Source organism: Phascolarctos cinereus, unplaced genomic scaffold (genome assembly GCF_003287225.1).
Source record: "Phascolarctos cinereus isolate Bilbo 61053 unplaced genomic scaffold, phaCin_HiC Scaffold_5;HRSCAF=322, whole genome shotgun sequence".
Taxonomy (NCBI): domain Eukaryota; kingdom Metazoa; phylum Chordata; class Mammalia; order Diprotodontia; family Phascolarctidae; genus Phascolarctos; species Phascolarctos cinereus.
The window spans coordinates 252,901,015-252,916,641 of NW_027555958.1; the positions used below are offsets into that span (position 1 = coordinate 252,901,015).

Sequence of the window (15,627 nt, forward strand, 5' to 3'; positions counted from 1 at the left end):
GGTAAATTCTCTTCCAGAGTCACCCCAGCAGGTGTTCAGGCTGTGTGACTCTGACATTCTCTGGTGCTGAGAATTATCCTAACCCTACAGGAGCCATTTCTGTCCTCAGGGGAGCTGGGGAGAGGAAGGTTGGCCAAGCAAGCAGCAGAGCCATTGTTGGTAAAGATTGGGGGGGGGTTGGAGGGAGTTGAGGGTTCCAGAGAGAAAATATGATCAGGTGCCCCATCTTCTCATGGCCCAGCCCTGGCCCTAGGGGACCCCAAGATAAACTGAACTGATTAAGCTAGCTGCCTCACCTTGGCTCCAGATCTCAACCCCTAGGGAGGGGCATCCCTGAGTCACAGCAGGAGGCAGGGTAGGTATAGGAGTGGCCCAACTCACCCAGCAGCAAGTTGGGTGGGGACCTTGGTAAGAAGAGTAAGATGCTTACTTGTTGGGGGGAGGGGTAGAAAGAATAAAGAAGGGCATCATTTCTAGACTTAAGGGGCTCTAGAGGAAGTTGTAGAAGTGGTAACAAGGCTGAGCTAGGTGCAGGAACTGTTTAAGTCCACGGGATACAACAACTGACAAGGGGGAATGACTAAGGGAGCACTGTCTCTCAGATTTAATGTGCATGTGAGAAACAAGACTGGGAGGGAAAGAAGGGAGCCGTTTGGATTTTTTTATTCTCTTTTTAAATACTGTACAGTGAAAAATAAATACACCTTCTCATTAGCCAGACAAAGTCTGTCCCCCCTACCTCCCACCCCCAGAGACCCTTAATAGGTCCCTACCCCTGCTTCAAACCCCCCTCCCCATGCCTCCCACCCAATGACACCACCCCCATCTTCCACAGTGATGAGGCCCAGAAAGGGGGGGACAGGATGAGAGGAAGGGGTGCCAAGGGAACCCCCCCAAACCACCAAATTTGGGTGGGTACAGGAGGACCCTCCCCACAAACAGGCTGGGGAGAGAATTAGGGGCCAGGGAGAGATTGGGGCATTAGAGGATAAAAGGCACATCCAGTCTGATGGAGGGGGAGGCTCCCCTCACCATGGGGTGGGGTAGACAGAGGAAGAAGAGGAGAGGGTGACCCTGTAACAAGCACCCCACCCCACCCCACCCCAAGCCCCTAGGGGGTGGGGAAGAACCCACAGTGTGGCCACTGTTCCCTCCCCCCTTAGACAAGAGCAGCTCCAATGCGGGTCAGGAAGGGCTTGTTGGGTAGCAAGCAAGATGGGAGGGAGGGGGGACAGGAAGGGGTGGAGGGACTTTTATGAGACCCCATTCACCAAGCTGCCCAGTTCCAAGGAGGCAGAGAGCTCCCCATTTTCTGAGGGGCCCTTAGGAAGCTTGCTGACACCCTAGAGAAGAGAGGAGGAAGAGAAAAGGAAGGTGATAAGAGGGGACCCTCTACTTCCTTTTACTGTACCAACTCCCAAAAAGGCCAAGCCTTGTGAACTAGTGAGCCTTACTACCCAAAGGCCCTCCCACCCCTGTTCTACCAGGAGAAAACTGGGGCTTCTCTTCCCCAATTCAACAAATCAACAATCAACGTTTGGGGTGCAATGAGGGATTCCAGGGACAGAAAGAAGGAGAAGGCAACAATACATCTACCTTTGGTCCTGAGAGGGAATCCTCGGAAGGAACATGAGTGGGCTCAGGGGGCTGCCTCTGTCGGCTCTGAGATTCTGCCCGGGAGATGTAATCTGCCACTGTTACTGTGGGAAGAAGGGATCAGATGTCCACCCTCTAGCCTTCTAATTTTACTCAAACCCTATATCATCACAGCCCCAGAGTCCTACTCTCTCAGGTCTAAGGAAGAACCTTGGCTATTTACCTGGCTGCCGGTCTCTGCTGATGGAGCCATCTGCCCGGTTACCACGGTTACGTCGTCTGCGGCTTCGGTTTCTTCGTTGGGGTTTTGATTCCTCTTCTGTAGGGCAGAGTAGTGATGAGAAAGTAAAGATATTCAGAAAACAGGTACTCGGCCTCCCAAGCCTCATTTTTCTCAGTGACCCAGGGAATCCTGCTCACCCAGACCATTTTCAGCCAAGTTAGGCCCATCAGACTCCAGTCCTCCATCTATGATGGTGCGGTCCTCATCTGTGCGTCTGCGGCGGGAACGTCGGCGCCGGGCACTAGCTGGAGGTGGCTCTCCAGGCTCAGAGTCAACTGGGGGCTCTGGTTCTGATGTGTCCAGTAGGCTATAGGGGTTACTATCAGGATCCTTCAGTACTAGGTAAGGTAAAGAAGATGACTTGGCCTCTGGGCACTCTGCCTTCAGCTCTCCATTCTCAACTCCTACCCATTTCCCTCCAAGCCCCAGATGACTGTTAGGTTGTTCCCTCAGTACCTGAGCTAATGGAAGATGTGCTGTACTTTGTAGGAAGCCGGGGCGTAGGATTGGACCCTCGACCTCGTCCCCCCATTGGTCTCCTACGACCCTCTTCACCCCGGTTAGAGGCATCTTGGTCACTATGTCCAGGCCGGTCAGGCTCTTCTCGTTTTTCAGATTCTGTTTCTGAAGCAGTAGACAGGTCTGAACCAGGCCCTAGACAACAGGAGTCAATTTTGTTCCTCACTTCCAGAAAATATTATTCAACCTCCTACAGCTCCAAGGAAAAGCCATTGCATACAATTTATTCTTCTTCCACAATCCATCACTCCCTCTCATCCTGGCCATACACCACAAGCTCACCATAGCCAGAACTTCCTGTCCTCCGGCCTCGGCCTCGACCCCCATAGGTTCTAGTGGCATGGAGGGAAGAGGAAGAGCTTTCATCCGTAGCATAGCCAGTCTTGTCACCACCACTGCTCCCTCGACCACTTCCAGGTGTACGGAAGCCCAGCCCAATTTGCCGAAGCTGTTCATCAATCTGTAGCCTTTCTAGTCGAAGCTGTTCTACTTCCTGGTTGGGAGCAATGAAAGGAGAAAACTTTAAGACTCCTCTGCAGAAACTGCACACCACCTGAACTCTCTGAATAGCAAAAAATTTAGCAAAAATTAAAACAGAGGAACAAATCAGGCATCCAATCCTGCCCTTTAGCCCTGCTCTCCTCAGAGACAGTCTCCACAGACTCCAGCTTTTCTAAAAGTTCCAATTCTCCTTTGGACACTCAGTACCCATTTTCCTCCCAGGGAGACAGCCCTGGTACCTGCAAGTAAGAGAGGTGATATTCCAATAGGGCCTGAGCATTGCTGATATTCTCCCGGGTGCCAACGAATATGAAAGGAACCATTCCCTGGCAGGGAAGAGATGGGTCAGTAAGGAGAGAAGAAAGGTGAGCAAACCTGTTTCCCTTACCTTCACATAAGCTTACAGACTGGGGACCTATCTTCAGCAAAACCCATCCCTGCCCCCACCACATAAAAGTTCTTGTCCTAAGGAACTTGCTCCTACCCACTTCCCTGGGGAAACCAAAGAAATCCTTTCCCATCATACCTCCTCCCTGGGATTCTTCTTGTCGTTATCACCTTCCACTCGAACCCTCACCACACCAGATTTATCCACAATCTCCTGGATCACTTTTCCATTCTTCCCAATCACTTTGCCTGTGTTGGGGGGGTTTTGCAGGAATTAGTTATTTAAAGGATGAAGAAGATAGGGTATAGTAGACAGTTCTTTATTTTATAAGGGGTTTATTTCATCTGTCCATAACCCAACACAGAAAAGAAGAAAAATGTCCAGATATCCTTGATGTTTAATTTACATCATTCCTATTGCAGTTTTTGCTTGTCCAGTCCTCAGAGGGTGGTAACTCCTCAGTCCAGCATAAGCTCCTTCTCAGAGACCAGTCGTTTACCACCCCCCACACCACCTCTTCTCCCACTGGCCCCCAACTCTCCACTTCCTTTTAATCCCTCCTCTTTCCTGCTTCATCCTGACCACTGGCCCTCTAGACTCACCAACCAGGTTCCGGGGCACTTGGACAGAGTCTTCAGAAAACTCAAGATAGCTTCGGGCCTGCCGGCATGCCTCAGGGGTCTAGGGAAAGAGTGGGAAGATGATTACTGGACACGAGGGCCTGAGCCTCAAAGAAATCTATGTTTTTCTTCCTTCCACCACCCTCTTTTTGAGGAAATGTGCTACCACTGAAATCCAAAAAACAGGAAGAATTCCAGCATATTTTCTATTTCACCCTTCCTCCCCTTAGAAGTCCCAGTACTGACCTCCCCATAGATTCGAAAGGTGCAAGTCTCCTCGCCCAGTTCAATGGCTGTGACCCCAGGCACTTTTCGGGCCTGCTGGATATTGGCACCATGAGTCCCAATTGCTAATCCCATCAGGTCCTCCCTTACTGTAAATTCTTCCTGGAATGCTGCTGCTAGTTGCTTGCTTGTCTGGAAGGAAAAGCCTGGAAGTCATCGAAGACATCTCTAAAGCTCAGACATTACCTGACCTAGGGCTCCTGTCCATGTGTGATTAAGATGACCCGGAACCAGAGAAGAGAGTAAGTTAGAAGGAATGGAACTATAGCTTCTAGTGGCCACCAGCCCTTGGGACACATGATATGGAAACTGGAGGAAGTTAGTCTTCATTTCCCTGCCAAAGCCCAAAGATTCAAGGTAAAGGACACCTAGTAATCAAGTGGTAAAAGTTCTGATACTGATAAGCTGAGTGATTTTGGACAAATCACAATCTCTTTGCTTCAGGTCACACCTATTAAATGACAGCTGCCCTATTTATCTTGGAAGAGAATTCTTATAAAGCTTCTATCACACAGATGTGACAGCCCTTTGAAAAAGCAAAAGCATCATAAAATTCTAATCAAGTATTATCTTACACTTTTCCAAGCAATACAGTCTCTCCCTTACCACAAACTCCAAACAACTGAGAAAGAGAACTAGAGGGGATCTCAAGATAAATAAAACTGGTCCAACTGCTAATCAGGTCCTTGGAAGCAGTCTAAGACAGGCTGCCTAATTCTTGAAGAAAGATAGCAGGGAGTCTGGGGGAGTAAGAAGAAAGAAGGGTTGAAAAGGATTCCCTGAACAGGGAGGTTCCAAAAAGGCTCATTTTCCTAAGGGAAAAGAAAATGTCAGACAAGGACAAGCCTTTCGGCTTAGGTATGCAAGGCATCCAAAACCTTAATAGAGGTCTAGAAGTTCCCTATAGGAATATACCAAGATGTGGAGCTAAAATTGAATCCAGAAATCAAAAGCACTTAAGGAAAGGAGACAGTCTCTACTCCAAACCCTACCTACTCATGATGCTCAAGGAACAAGTCTATGTTAGAACTCAAGAGATTATCTAGAGCAACTTCTGAACTGAGGGAAGGAAACTACTGAAGTTAACAGAGATAGTGGTCATAAAGAGAAGAACTAGGAGAACAGTATATCAAGGAAGCTAAGGGAGAACACTGAAGAGGAATGAGGGTACAGAGTGAAAAGAGAAAAATGAGATTAACGTTTCTTTGAGAAGCAATGCTAGGATGCTAATCTCTTCTAGAAAGTTATACTCCAACCTCATTTTACAAAAGGTATACAGTTAAATGAAAAGAACACCGGAATAAAAATCTGAATATTTTGGACAAGTCACAATTTCTTTGGGCCTGAAATTCCTTTAAAAAAAGAAAAGAAAAAGATAATATCACCAGTCTCAAATACTTTCGTTGTGAGGATAAAATGTGAATGTATATGAAAGCATAAAAACAATAAAAGGCCAAATAAATGTATGGTGTAACTATTACAGAAGAGGCAAAGGAAACCATTGGGACTGCAATCCAGGTCTCCTGATTGATCCCATTTTTAATGACATGAGCTGATGGGATAAATCCGGATTAAATCAAGAGAACCCATGTGACTACTGGTGCAAAGGGAGCTGAGCCAATGAGAATGAGAATTCTTAGAGAGGACAGGTCTCTATAGCATGGGAAAATGGCATCAGAGCTCACCTCTAGATGCTTGGTGGCCTCTTCATTTCGGGACATGAGCAGCAGTTTGGTGCGGAGGCTTCGGAAATGCATATCACCTAGCAGGGATGCCCGTTTCACAGGAGCTTCTGTCGTTGACTAAGTGGAAAGAGAAGTTAACCAGACTACCCTCTCCCACCCCATTCCACACAGGGGTGAGGGCAAGGGTTGGGCATTAGGATACTTGGGTCCTCAAGGAAGGTGGGGGTTTATATGGCTATCTGGGTTCCTAAAAGAAACAAAGGAGGGGGAGGAGGAAATGGGGATATATGAGGAATAACTTCAAGACACAAAAGGGAACCAAATAAATTTTCTAAGACTTGGATCATTAAAGTATAAGCTTTGTGCTTACACAAACAGGGACTGTGTTTGTGTCTATCACTAGCACAGTAGTTGGCACACAGTAAGCATTTAACAAATGCTTAATAAATTGGGTGGGAGGGGGTAGTCTTATTAGGAAAAAGAGGGACAGCTAGGCGATGCAGTGGATAGCGCACTGACCCTGAAGTCAGGAGTATCTGAGTTCAACTCTGGCCTCAGACCAAACACTTGACACTTACTAGCTGTGTGACCCTGGGCAAGTCATTTAACCCCAACTGCCTCACAAAAAAAAAAAAAGAATGAAGGCTACATTTCAAGTTACACTTGAAGATTCAAGAGAAGTTATCGATTACCAGGCCCTGAAAACATATCCTTTGTTCTATGCTATGTTGGACCCCGTTGGTGAGAAGCCTTAGTTCCCAGGAAAAAAATCAGGGTCAACAGCAAGCAGGCAGAGTACTCTGTCCTTTGATTAAAAATATAAGCCCCCTCAGGTCCCTCCCTCTCGGCTAAGGACCAAAGGTACAAAAGGAGAGGAGAACTGAAGTGCATAGGTAAACATGCTCACCAGAATAAAGAGCTCACTGTTAGTGATGTTTAGGAAGATGCAGTTGGCTCCTAAAGCCTTCTTGAACTCTTTATGGACATTCTCATTGGAGCAGCTGGGGAAAAGCGGCAAACTTTCAGATACCAGGATTCAGGGAAAAGTTCAGGGGGACAGAAAGGGAGTAACCAGGAAAATAACTTAGTAATTGATAGGAGAAAATGGACAGGGATATGGATAAAGTAGAGAACGGGGTAGGGACAGGGAGGGGAGGCAGTGAAAAAAGGGTTATGGGAGACAGGAGGTAGGGCGGCCATGGGAAGAGTCAGGGTTGTGGGTAAGGGGTACCCCCTCGGGTCAGCCCTGGCACTCACGCTTCTCTCAGATCCTCAGGAACAGCCATGGTGACCTTGAAAAAACTGCCTTTGGTAGCCAGAGGACTGGGATTGACAGGTCGGAGCCGTTCCAGGGTCACAATTTCATTGTAGGTGGCATCGCAAGCTGCATACTCTATGACATAGAACTGATGGGATGAAATAAGAAAGACAGCAACCTCAGATGCCTGAGATTAAATCCTCAATAATCCTCAGACTCTGCTTCCTAACCTTCTACCCTCAGCTTCTATTTCCAAGACCACCATCCCGTTCCCTAACCCTCCAAGATCACTCACATCTCCCTTCATCATCCGAACCCTTGCCAGCCACCAACCACAAGGTTCCTGCTCATTGGCTCGGGAATAAACCTAGAGGAAATTAGAGAAGAAAGCAGAGGTGGTCTTGGAAACTGACCAATAACTTGAAGACAAAGTAGAGCCCCAATAAACCAAGACTAAAAGAAACCAGAGATGAGTGCTACCAATCAGAATGGGAAGAAGCCATGAAATTTTAGATACTCCTCTATTATCTTAAAAGGATGAGGTTTTTTACTTGAAATGGGGGCTCTCTCTTGAAGTTTGGTATATCAGAGCAGCAAGGAAAGGAGACCAATTGAAACTACAGCATGAAATATACAAGACCTCAGGCATGCAGGAGAGCTTAGGATAGGAAATTAAAAACACCTAGGGAGTAAGGTTCCTTCTTTGCAGATATTTTCAATCAATACAGACATTCTTCTTATTTTTCATCTAAGTAGCAATGGTGAAAAAGAGGGGAACAGTTTGATCCATGATCTTAGCTGAATGGTAACTGACACAAAGAAACAAGTGAAAGGTAATAAATGGGAGGGGGAGAGAGGGCAGGCAGGGGACAGAGGGATGGCAGGGGAGAAGAGAAAGTTATCTGTATCTCTCTGGTAGAACTTGAAGAAATGAGTATTTAAGAGGAAGGAACTCCAGTGCGCTTACCTCCACCTCATCCCCTTCCGTGATCTCCTTGCTATAGTCAGCTGGTGGTGGTAGCCGAACATCCCCAAAGGGGATCTGTCTCTCACTCTGCCAGCTGTAAATGGGACCGTGTGAGAAGAGCCTCAGACTGATGAAGTTCCCCAAATGGGAATGCTCCCATAGCAACTCCCCCTGCTTTCCATTCCTTCAGAATTAGAAGACTATCTCAAATCCTACTCCATAATCCCTGGTTCTTCCAATATTTATGTACCATTATCCCTCCCCCCACCCTAGTTGTAGTCCTTCCTCCTTTCCTGGGACTACATATCTAACATTTGGCTTTCCTCCCCTAAGCAACCCTTTTAGGACCAGTTTTCCCCTGTTAGCTTTCACCCCCTTGAGCTCTCCCTGAAAACTAGATATCCTGGATTTTCTTTTCCCAAGTCTTACTTGTTCTCAAAGAAGATGGTGACTGAGTCTTCATGGACATCCTTCACAAAACCCTACAGTGGGTGGCGGAGTAAGATGAGAAAGAAAATGGAGATTTACCATCAGCTCAGAACTCCAGAAGGGAATAAGGGGCAGGCTGGAAGCAGGAAACCTGAGTTCTGGGGGACAGAAGCAATCTGGGTGAGGTGAGTCAGGAGAAGGGTCAGAGAGAGACACACATCCATATTCTAAGAAAAGTGTGTCTGTTTTTTAAGGGGTGGGGAGTTACATAGTAAATAGCAAACCACTAGAAAAGGGCAGGGACTGGAATAATCTGGGGACCTGAGATTGGTGAACCTCTCGAGTTTGATATTTCAGAGCTGCAGTGGGGCTTTCTTCTGGATCCCAGAGACCCATGCTTTACCCCGCCTCCCCAAATTCTTCATTTTCTGCTCAACAGCCTGCCACTGTCCAATTAAAATACCAAAAAGCATTAACCAAAGCTAAGAATATCCCCAAAGACAAGGAGATGATGTCCTGGAGCACAGAAGAGACAAAGATCTGCCTCCTCTTCACAGCAGAACAGACTTAAGAAAACCTGGCATCCCCCGACTGCCCTAGGGGAGGGCATAGATGCCTTGGTCCTAAGAGGAAACGGGGGGGGGGGGGAGAAGGCAGGACACTATTAGGGGAAGGGGAAGGATTTGAAGAAATGGGAACTTGGGTACTGAAAGAATAAAGACAACAAGAGGAAGGTGACAAAGGTTCTAGTACAAAGACACAGGTTCAAAAAGCTATGTTTCTAATTTAATAAATTACCTCTACCCAGACAGAGTAGGGAGAGATTACGTTCTAAACTGAGATGACCATAATCATCTGCCCAACTCTTTGTTTCCACATCCTCATATAATGAAGGTATCCTGAAAGTTTCAAGAAGCTGGCACAGAGAAATTACTGCAGTTAGGTAGTATAGTGAATAGATTGCTGGGCTTGGAAAGACCCAAGTTCAAATCCAGCCTCAGACATTTACAAGTTGTATAACCCCTGGGCTAACAAGTTACTTAGTTCTCTGTACTTCAGTTTCAACTTCAAAATGTGGATAATAATAGCATCTACTTCCCAGGGTTGTTGTGAAGATCAAATGAGATAACATTTGTAAAGCACATAGCACAGTGCCTGGAACATAGAGATATAAATATTAGCTACTATTATTAATAGCACAGTGCTTGGCATGTAGTAGGCATTTAATAAATATTTCCTTTTTCCCTTCCTTAAAGAAATTGAGACAGGTGGGAGATGTTTATATGGGTAGGAATTATCCTAGAGAATGAATTATTTTCTCTCTCTACTCCCCCCCACTCCTACCTCAGATTGTTCAATCACACTATTGGTTCCCTTTATATTGGGGGAATCTAAAGTTAAATTTCACTACTGGAACAAAATCACCTTCAATTTCTTTTTGGGATAAGTAATGCAGTTCCCAACTTTTTCCTAGAACTTTATTAATTCCCAATGTTCTAGCCACTAAATAACAATGCACCTAACATTTAAATAGTATATTAAAATCTAAAATGCAGATATACAAAATCTCTTTTCCCACTTACATGATAGTCCTTTTTCCCAGTCCAGAATCCTTTCCTAAAGGCCCATTGCCTCTAAGTTCCCTTCTTTTATATGTTCCTTCCATAATACTCTATTTCAGTAACCCCTTCTTCCACTCTACCCTTTATATTTAAAGAATACCTCAATAGACCCTTTAGGACTTCACACCTGCCTTGGCTTATTATACATCTAAAATATCTTTGGGCTTCTGTCACCAGTTCATTAAGATAATGTCAGCTGTTCTGGAAAGTTCTTTAAGGGGAAATGGGGAAAAGGGAAAGAAAGGGCATGGCAGAAGACAGGCACTTGCCTGCTCCTTTCAATAATGGATCCCTGCTCCTAGTTATTCACAAAGGCTATGTCTATCTATGCCTGTAAACCAATTATTCCCTGACCACTCAAAGCTGGCTTGCAGGGAGAAATACCAGGATTACCTCAGTCTTTTTCTAGTCATAATCCTTGAAACCAGAATTCTTTTCAGAGAATTCAGACCCCTGCTGCTTAATTTCACCCACTTAACCCTTAGAAACCATTTCTTCCTCCTAAGGACTTAAGTGGAGGAAACTGAGCACCTAGCTCTGCTCACACCTCACTTAGTGTCAGGTTGGGAAGATGAGCAGAGGAAAGGGAGGGCAAGGACAGGCAGAAGCCAGGAGTTCAGCTGTCCATAGGTCTACTGGCTTTGGCATCTCCTGGCTATGGCTCCAGGAGACTGAGACACAGCTGAAGAACCCCAGGTTCCAATCCTGTTTCCCTAGTTCGGTAATATGTAGAAAGGATTCATCCTTACCTCCAGTCTACCTTCTGGCACCCAATACTTAAAACCAGCTGAACTATACCATCTCACCTGATTCAGTGTAAATGTCAAAGAAATTGAGGGAAAAGGGGGGAATGGGTGTGGAGTTCTCTCCATTGTTCAGTTGGGGAGAATCTAATTAACCCTTACCTCCCCCTTCCTTCCAAAAGGAAGTAGGTATGATAACTTCTTCATATCTACTACTACAATTAAGATCTATTTAACTTTAACTGGGAACTTTCCCAAATAATACAGTCTTGGTAGGAAGCAACATCTGGGAGAAGTAGAAATTGAAGGCTGGGTTGACTAGTTCCTTAGAATAAAATGGGAGGCTGTGCACAATGGCACAAAATCCTCCCTATCAGGGAAGCCGAGGCTGGTGAACTTCTTGAGCTAGGGATTTCAAAGCTGCAGTGGATTCTTTCTGAACTAAATCTGGCATCAATATGATGAGCTCTGGGGAGCTGTCAGGGACAGGCCAGGCTGTCTAAAGAGGGGAGAATCAACCAGGTCAAAGCTCTTATGCAGATCAGGTGCTATGTTTCTATCTTAGAAGGGGACTGGAGACGGAATTTGAAATAGTCAAAGAATGAAGTGGAAATATATGTAAGCTCTTGGAGGGATGGGAAGAGTCAGAGCTACCAAGTGACTAAGATCCAGTTAAGGGGTATCATTGTCTCTCTTAGATAGAAGAGGATATACAATGGGATTCCCACACCCATAAGAGAGGGAAAGGAACCTTATCAGGGGATAGAGTTCTCAAACAACAAGGCCCCTCCTTACTAACTACCCTGATCTGCTGAGTCATGAAAACTAGTTCTAAAAACAGAGTGGGAAAGTATTCAAATACAAATGCAAAAAGGTAAGGAGCCCAGCAGAGAATGGTAATGGGAAAAAAAAACTGGCATAGAGAGATATAAGTAGATAGATTGTTGAGGTATTCTAGTCTTCAAAATGGGGGAAATTCGACTTAAATAAGAAATGTCAAAGAGTACAGCAATTCATATGACCTGCTTCCCAACAAACTCCCACCTCCCAAATCCAAAACATCTTCATCTCAAATCAAATTCTCACCATATTCACACTGGCTGAGGAGAAAGATCTAACAAAATATAGAGGCTGAGATTTTCAAAGAGGTTTAAGCAACTTGTGTGTATGAAAAGGGGTAGGGGTGGGGGTAGGGGAAGAACCTCCTCTCTCATCTAGATGATTTCTACTGGAGACCGATCTTGTCTAGGGCTTCCCCTATATGCCAGTTAACAGAGGAATGAGAGAAGACTAAATAACATCTTACAGACTACCTCTGACCTAATCTCAAAACCTTTTCTCCTAGAACCCAAAGAATTTATGATTGGGGGTTTAGAGAGAATACAAAAGGAAGGCAAGGGACCAGTCAGGATGAAGTAGGAATCTGGAAGTACATTTCAATGAAGAGGGAAACATAAAGGGAAAAGAGGCTGAAGACAAGCATATGCTACCAGACACAGAAGGGAATCGGGAATGGAGGAATTTTTGCCAGGGCAAATAGGAATACTGCTATGGGGTAAGTTCAAGAGAAAACAAGAATCTATTCTGAGGTGCTATTGTGAAGACTCTGTGTTATCACATGATCTAGAATTGAAAGGGAAGCCCACGGTTTAGGAAAGAAATGACAAAGAATCAACTAAGAAACTTCTTTTTGCTGAAGAAAGATTTAAGGAAGTTTTCTGGAAATAAGGATTCAGGTTGGTTTGGCTAAGTTTATACAGTTAAATACTTAGATTAGGGAGTGAGCTGAGACCCAGATTACCAGAGATGAAAACTATCTGATGAGAGAAAGGAGAGTACAACACACCATGGCAAACACCAAATCCTTTTTAGTCATAATGTGAAATATGCTTTGGGGAAAAAAGGGAGCAGGATGTCTCAAAGGTACAGTGGTCTACTGGGTAAAGGGGGAGAGGATCTCTCCCCATATGTGGTGATATAGGAGAAATATCATAAACATTTATTAAGTAACTATTTGCTAGGAACTGGATAAGGACAAAAATGACAATCTGCCCTCAAGGAACTTACATTCTAGTTCTTCCAGATGTAGGATAGGCTACAATATATGTTCAAACTCAGGCCTGGGAGGTAGAACAAAAACGTTGGCAGGGTATAAGTTACAAAGGTGTCCCGTCCCAGCCCCCCCATATTAGAGAATTAAAGAGAAGAAAACTATTGGGAAGCAGTGAGTCTTCAACTTCAGTTATTTTTACCTATGAAAGGATACACCAGAAACAGAACTAGGGGTGGGTAGAAAAGGGTGTGGACAAAGGGAGGGAACCTCTGCAGAAATGCCTTCAGAGGGGAGCTTAGGTACAGAAAAAGGGTCTTCCAAAGGGACTTCCTAAAAAAAGAGCTGTAGGAGAATGCCCAAATAGGGAAAGTTACTAGGGAATATTCTAGAGACAAATACCTTAGGGAAAAATAACAGGGGTATCCACTCCTAGGAAAGGGGTCCACTTGAGGTCCCCTTTGAGGAGAACACAAGTTCCATTTGGGGAATGACATCGGTAATGTAAGGGTGCATACATGTACTGGTCCTTACCCGGATCAAGCAATATTCTAGGTAGGTCTTGCGTGGAAAGTAGAGGTATGGAGGTAGAGGACTTGTATAATGAAGCCATCGACGAATGAGAAAGCAAAATGAATGGTGGAGCACAGACTTCCTAGAGGTCAGGGGGTGCTACAGCTGTTAGACCTCGGTTTCATCTTTTTCCTCCCTCAGTTGGGGAATACAAAGTGGGAGGGGCTCTGCCCGAGATAATGGACTGAAGTCTCTCCCAGAGATGGGGGTTGGGGGTGGGTGACACAAAGACAGAATTAAAGTCTTAGCAGCCCTAGGTGAATACAGAAGGGAAGGTCAGCGGTGTAACGAGCGAGAAGGGTGTTCCTGCGGTGAGGTCCTTCGGAGAGGAGAATGAGGAGGAGGAGAAGGAGGAGGAATGACTGAGGAAGCAGACGAGGGGCCGGGAGCAGTCACTGGGAGGGAGGAGGGGGGACGGGGACAGGAGGCAGGCCCGGGGAGCGTCTCCTAGAGGTGGCTCGGGGATGGCAAGGAGTCCCGACAGCCCCGCGCTTGCCCGGCCCGCAGGCACGGGCAGGTGTCCCCGGCCGGCGCGCCGCCTCACCTTGTAGAAGGCCCCGTTGGAGCCACGCACCTCGACGGGCAGCCCCGGCTCCATGTCCCTCCCGACAGCGAGGCCGCCCATGGAGGGGCCGCCGCCGCCTGCGGCTGCTGCTGCTGCTGCTGCTGCTCCTCCTCCGGCGGCGGCGGCAGCAGCGGCGGCCTGAGCTCGGGCCGGGCCGGGCCCCCTGCGCCGCCCCCCCGGGGGAGGAGGAGGAGCCGGCGGGGACGCCGCAGGGGGCGGGAGCCGGGCAGGCCCCACACTGGCCCCGCCACAGCCGACGAGCAGGGGGCCGGGGCCAGGCCGCTCCCCGTCCGCCGCCGCCTCGGTCTCCGCCACTGTGAGGGAAATGGCCGCCGCCGCCGTCTCCTCAGCCTCTGCCTCAATCCCGGGAATCCGCCGCCGCCACCGCCGCCACCGCCGCCACCGCCGCCTCCTCCTCCTCCTCCACCTCCTCCCCCCCGCCTTCCCTCCCCCTACGGCCGCCGGCGCTGCCGTATACTGCGCAGACGCGCTCGGCACCCTCCCGCCCCGCGCCCAGAGACCAGAGAAAAAGCACGGCGCAGGCGTCGAGGAGCGCGTGATCGTGACTAGTTAGCGCGCGCACCCGAGCTGGAGCCTTTAACCCTAACCCCAACCCCTAATACAACACGCACGCACGCACGCACGCATACACGCAGGACACCCTAAGCTACGCTTGCGCAGAAAGGACCACCCCTCCTCACCCTTTCCAAGGGCGTGTCGAAGGGCGAAGCGCCTGCTTATGTCACTTTCTCCCTCTTTCTCTCCTCCCCCAATATTTCTCTTTTGTCTGCCTTGTTGCGCAGACTCGTAGATCCGAGAGAAAGGGGCCGGGGAAAAGGTTAAGATAGTAGGTAGAGGTGTCCGCTTAATGCGCATGCGTTTGGCTAAAGTAGAAGCTGCTGCTGCTCCTTCATCATCACCGTTTTAAACATTTCTTAGCGTTTTTTTTGTAGTCAGTGGGGTGGTGATGTTTGTGGAAGGGAAGAAGACTCAATCCATTGTCCTTGAATAGCGTACATCAATCAATCAACCAACACGTATTTAGCCTCTATGTGCAGGCACTGTGCTAAGTGCTGGATATATGTCCAGCACATGCATGCCGTATTGCTTTATGTTCTTTAATATATTGAAGATATATAGCACACACACACATATATATAAAGCATGTGTTAAAATAATGTTTTAAAGCAACACACAATTTAAATTATATAATTAAATTGTTAGATAAGAGGCAGGATGGCATAAAAGAATAGAGACTCCCCAAAGGCAAAGAGATATGGATTCAAGTTCCGTTCCTGGCACATGCTAGCTGTATGGTCCGGGGGATGTCACTTAACTAGTCCTCGGCAAGTCTTAATTTCTCTGCTCTAGGTAATTCTCTGACTGTAAGTTGCAGGGAAGTTGCAGTTCCACCTTGGTAGAGGAACTTTCCTCCCCGGGAGTTCCCTACAACAATGAAATCACAGGTGCAGTCTTAGTCCCTTTCCGGTACCAAAAAAAGCAAATGCTAACTAGGGTGAGCCAGTCCGTGTTGGAGAGCTGG

The 15,627-nt window shown here is 47.0% G+C and overlaps 1 protein-coding gene across 1 annotated transcript; it reads right to left on the reverse strand.

The window, feature by feature from the left end:
- Nucleotides 1–647: 647 nt before the first annotated feature.
- On the reverse strand, nt 648–14,470 carry FXR2 (FMR1 autosomal homolog 2). Its single transcript, XM_020966482.2, has 17 exons — nt 14,064–14,470; nt 8,532–8,584; nt 8,103–8,196; nt 7,431–7,502; nt 7,135–7,283; nt 6,785–6,878; nt 5,878–5,994; nt 4,154–4,324; nt 3,890–3,968; nt 3,426–3,535; nt 3,139–3,225; nt 2,681–2,891; nt 2,336–2,533; nt 2,017–2,217; nt 1,820–1,915; nt 1,597–1,700; nt 648–1,343 (listed from the first exon to the last, which is right to left on the reverse strand). Exons 1-17 carry the CDS (start codon nt 14,142–14,144, stop codon nt 1,254–1,256), a joined length of 2,007 nt encoding a protein of 668 aa, XP_020822141.1. The 5' UTR covers nt 14,145–14,470; the 3' UTR covers nt 648–1,253.
- Nucleotides 14,471–15,627: the final 1,157 nt, after the last annotated feature.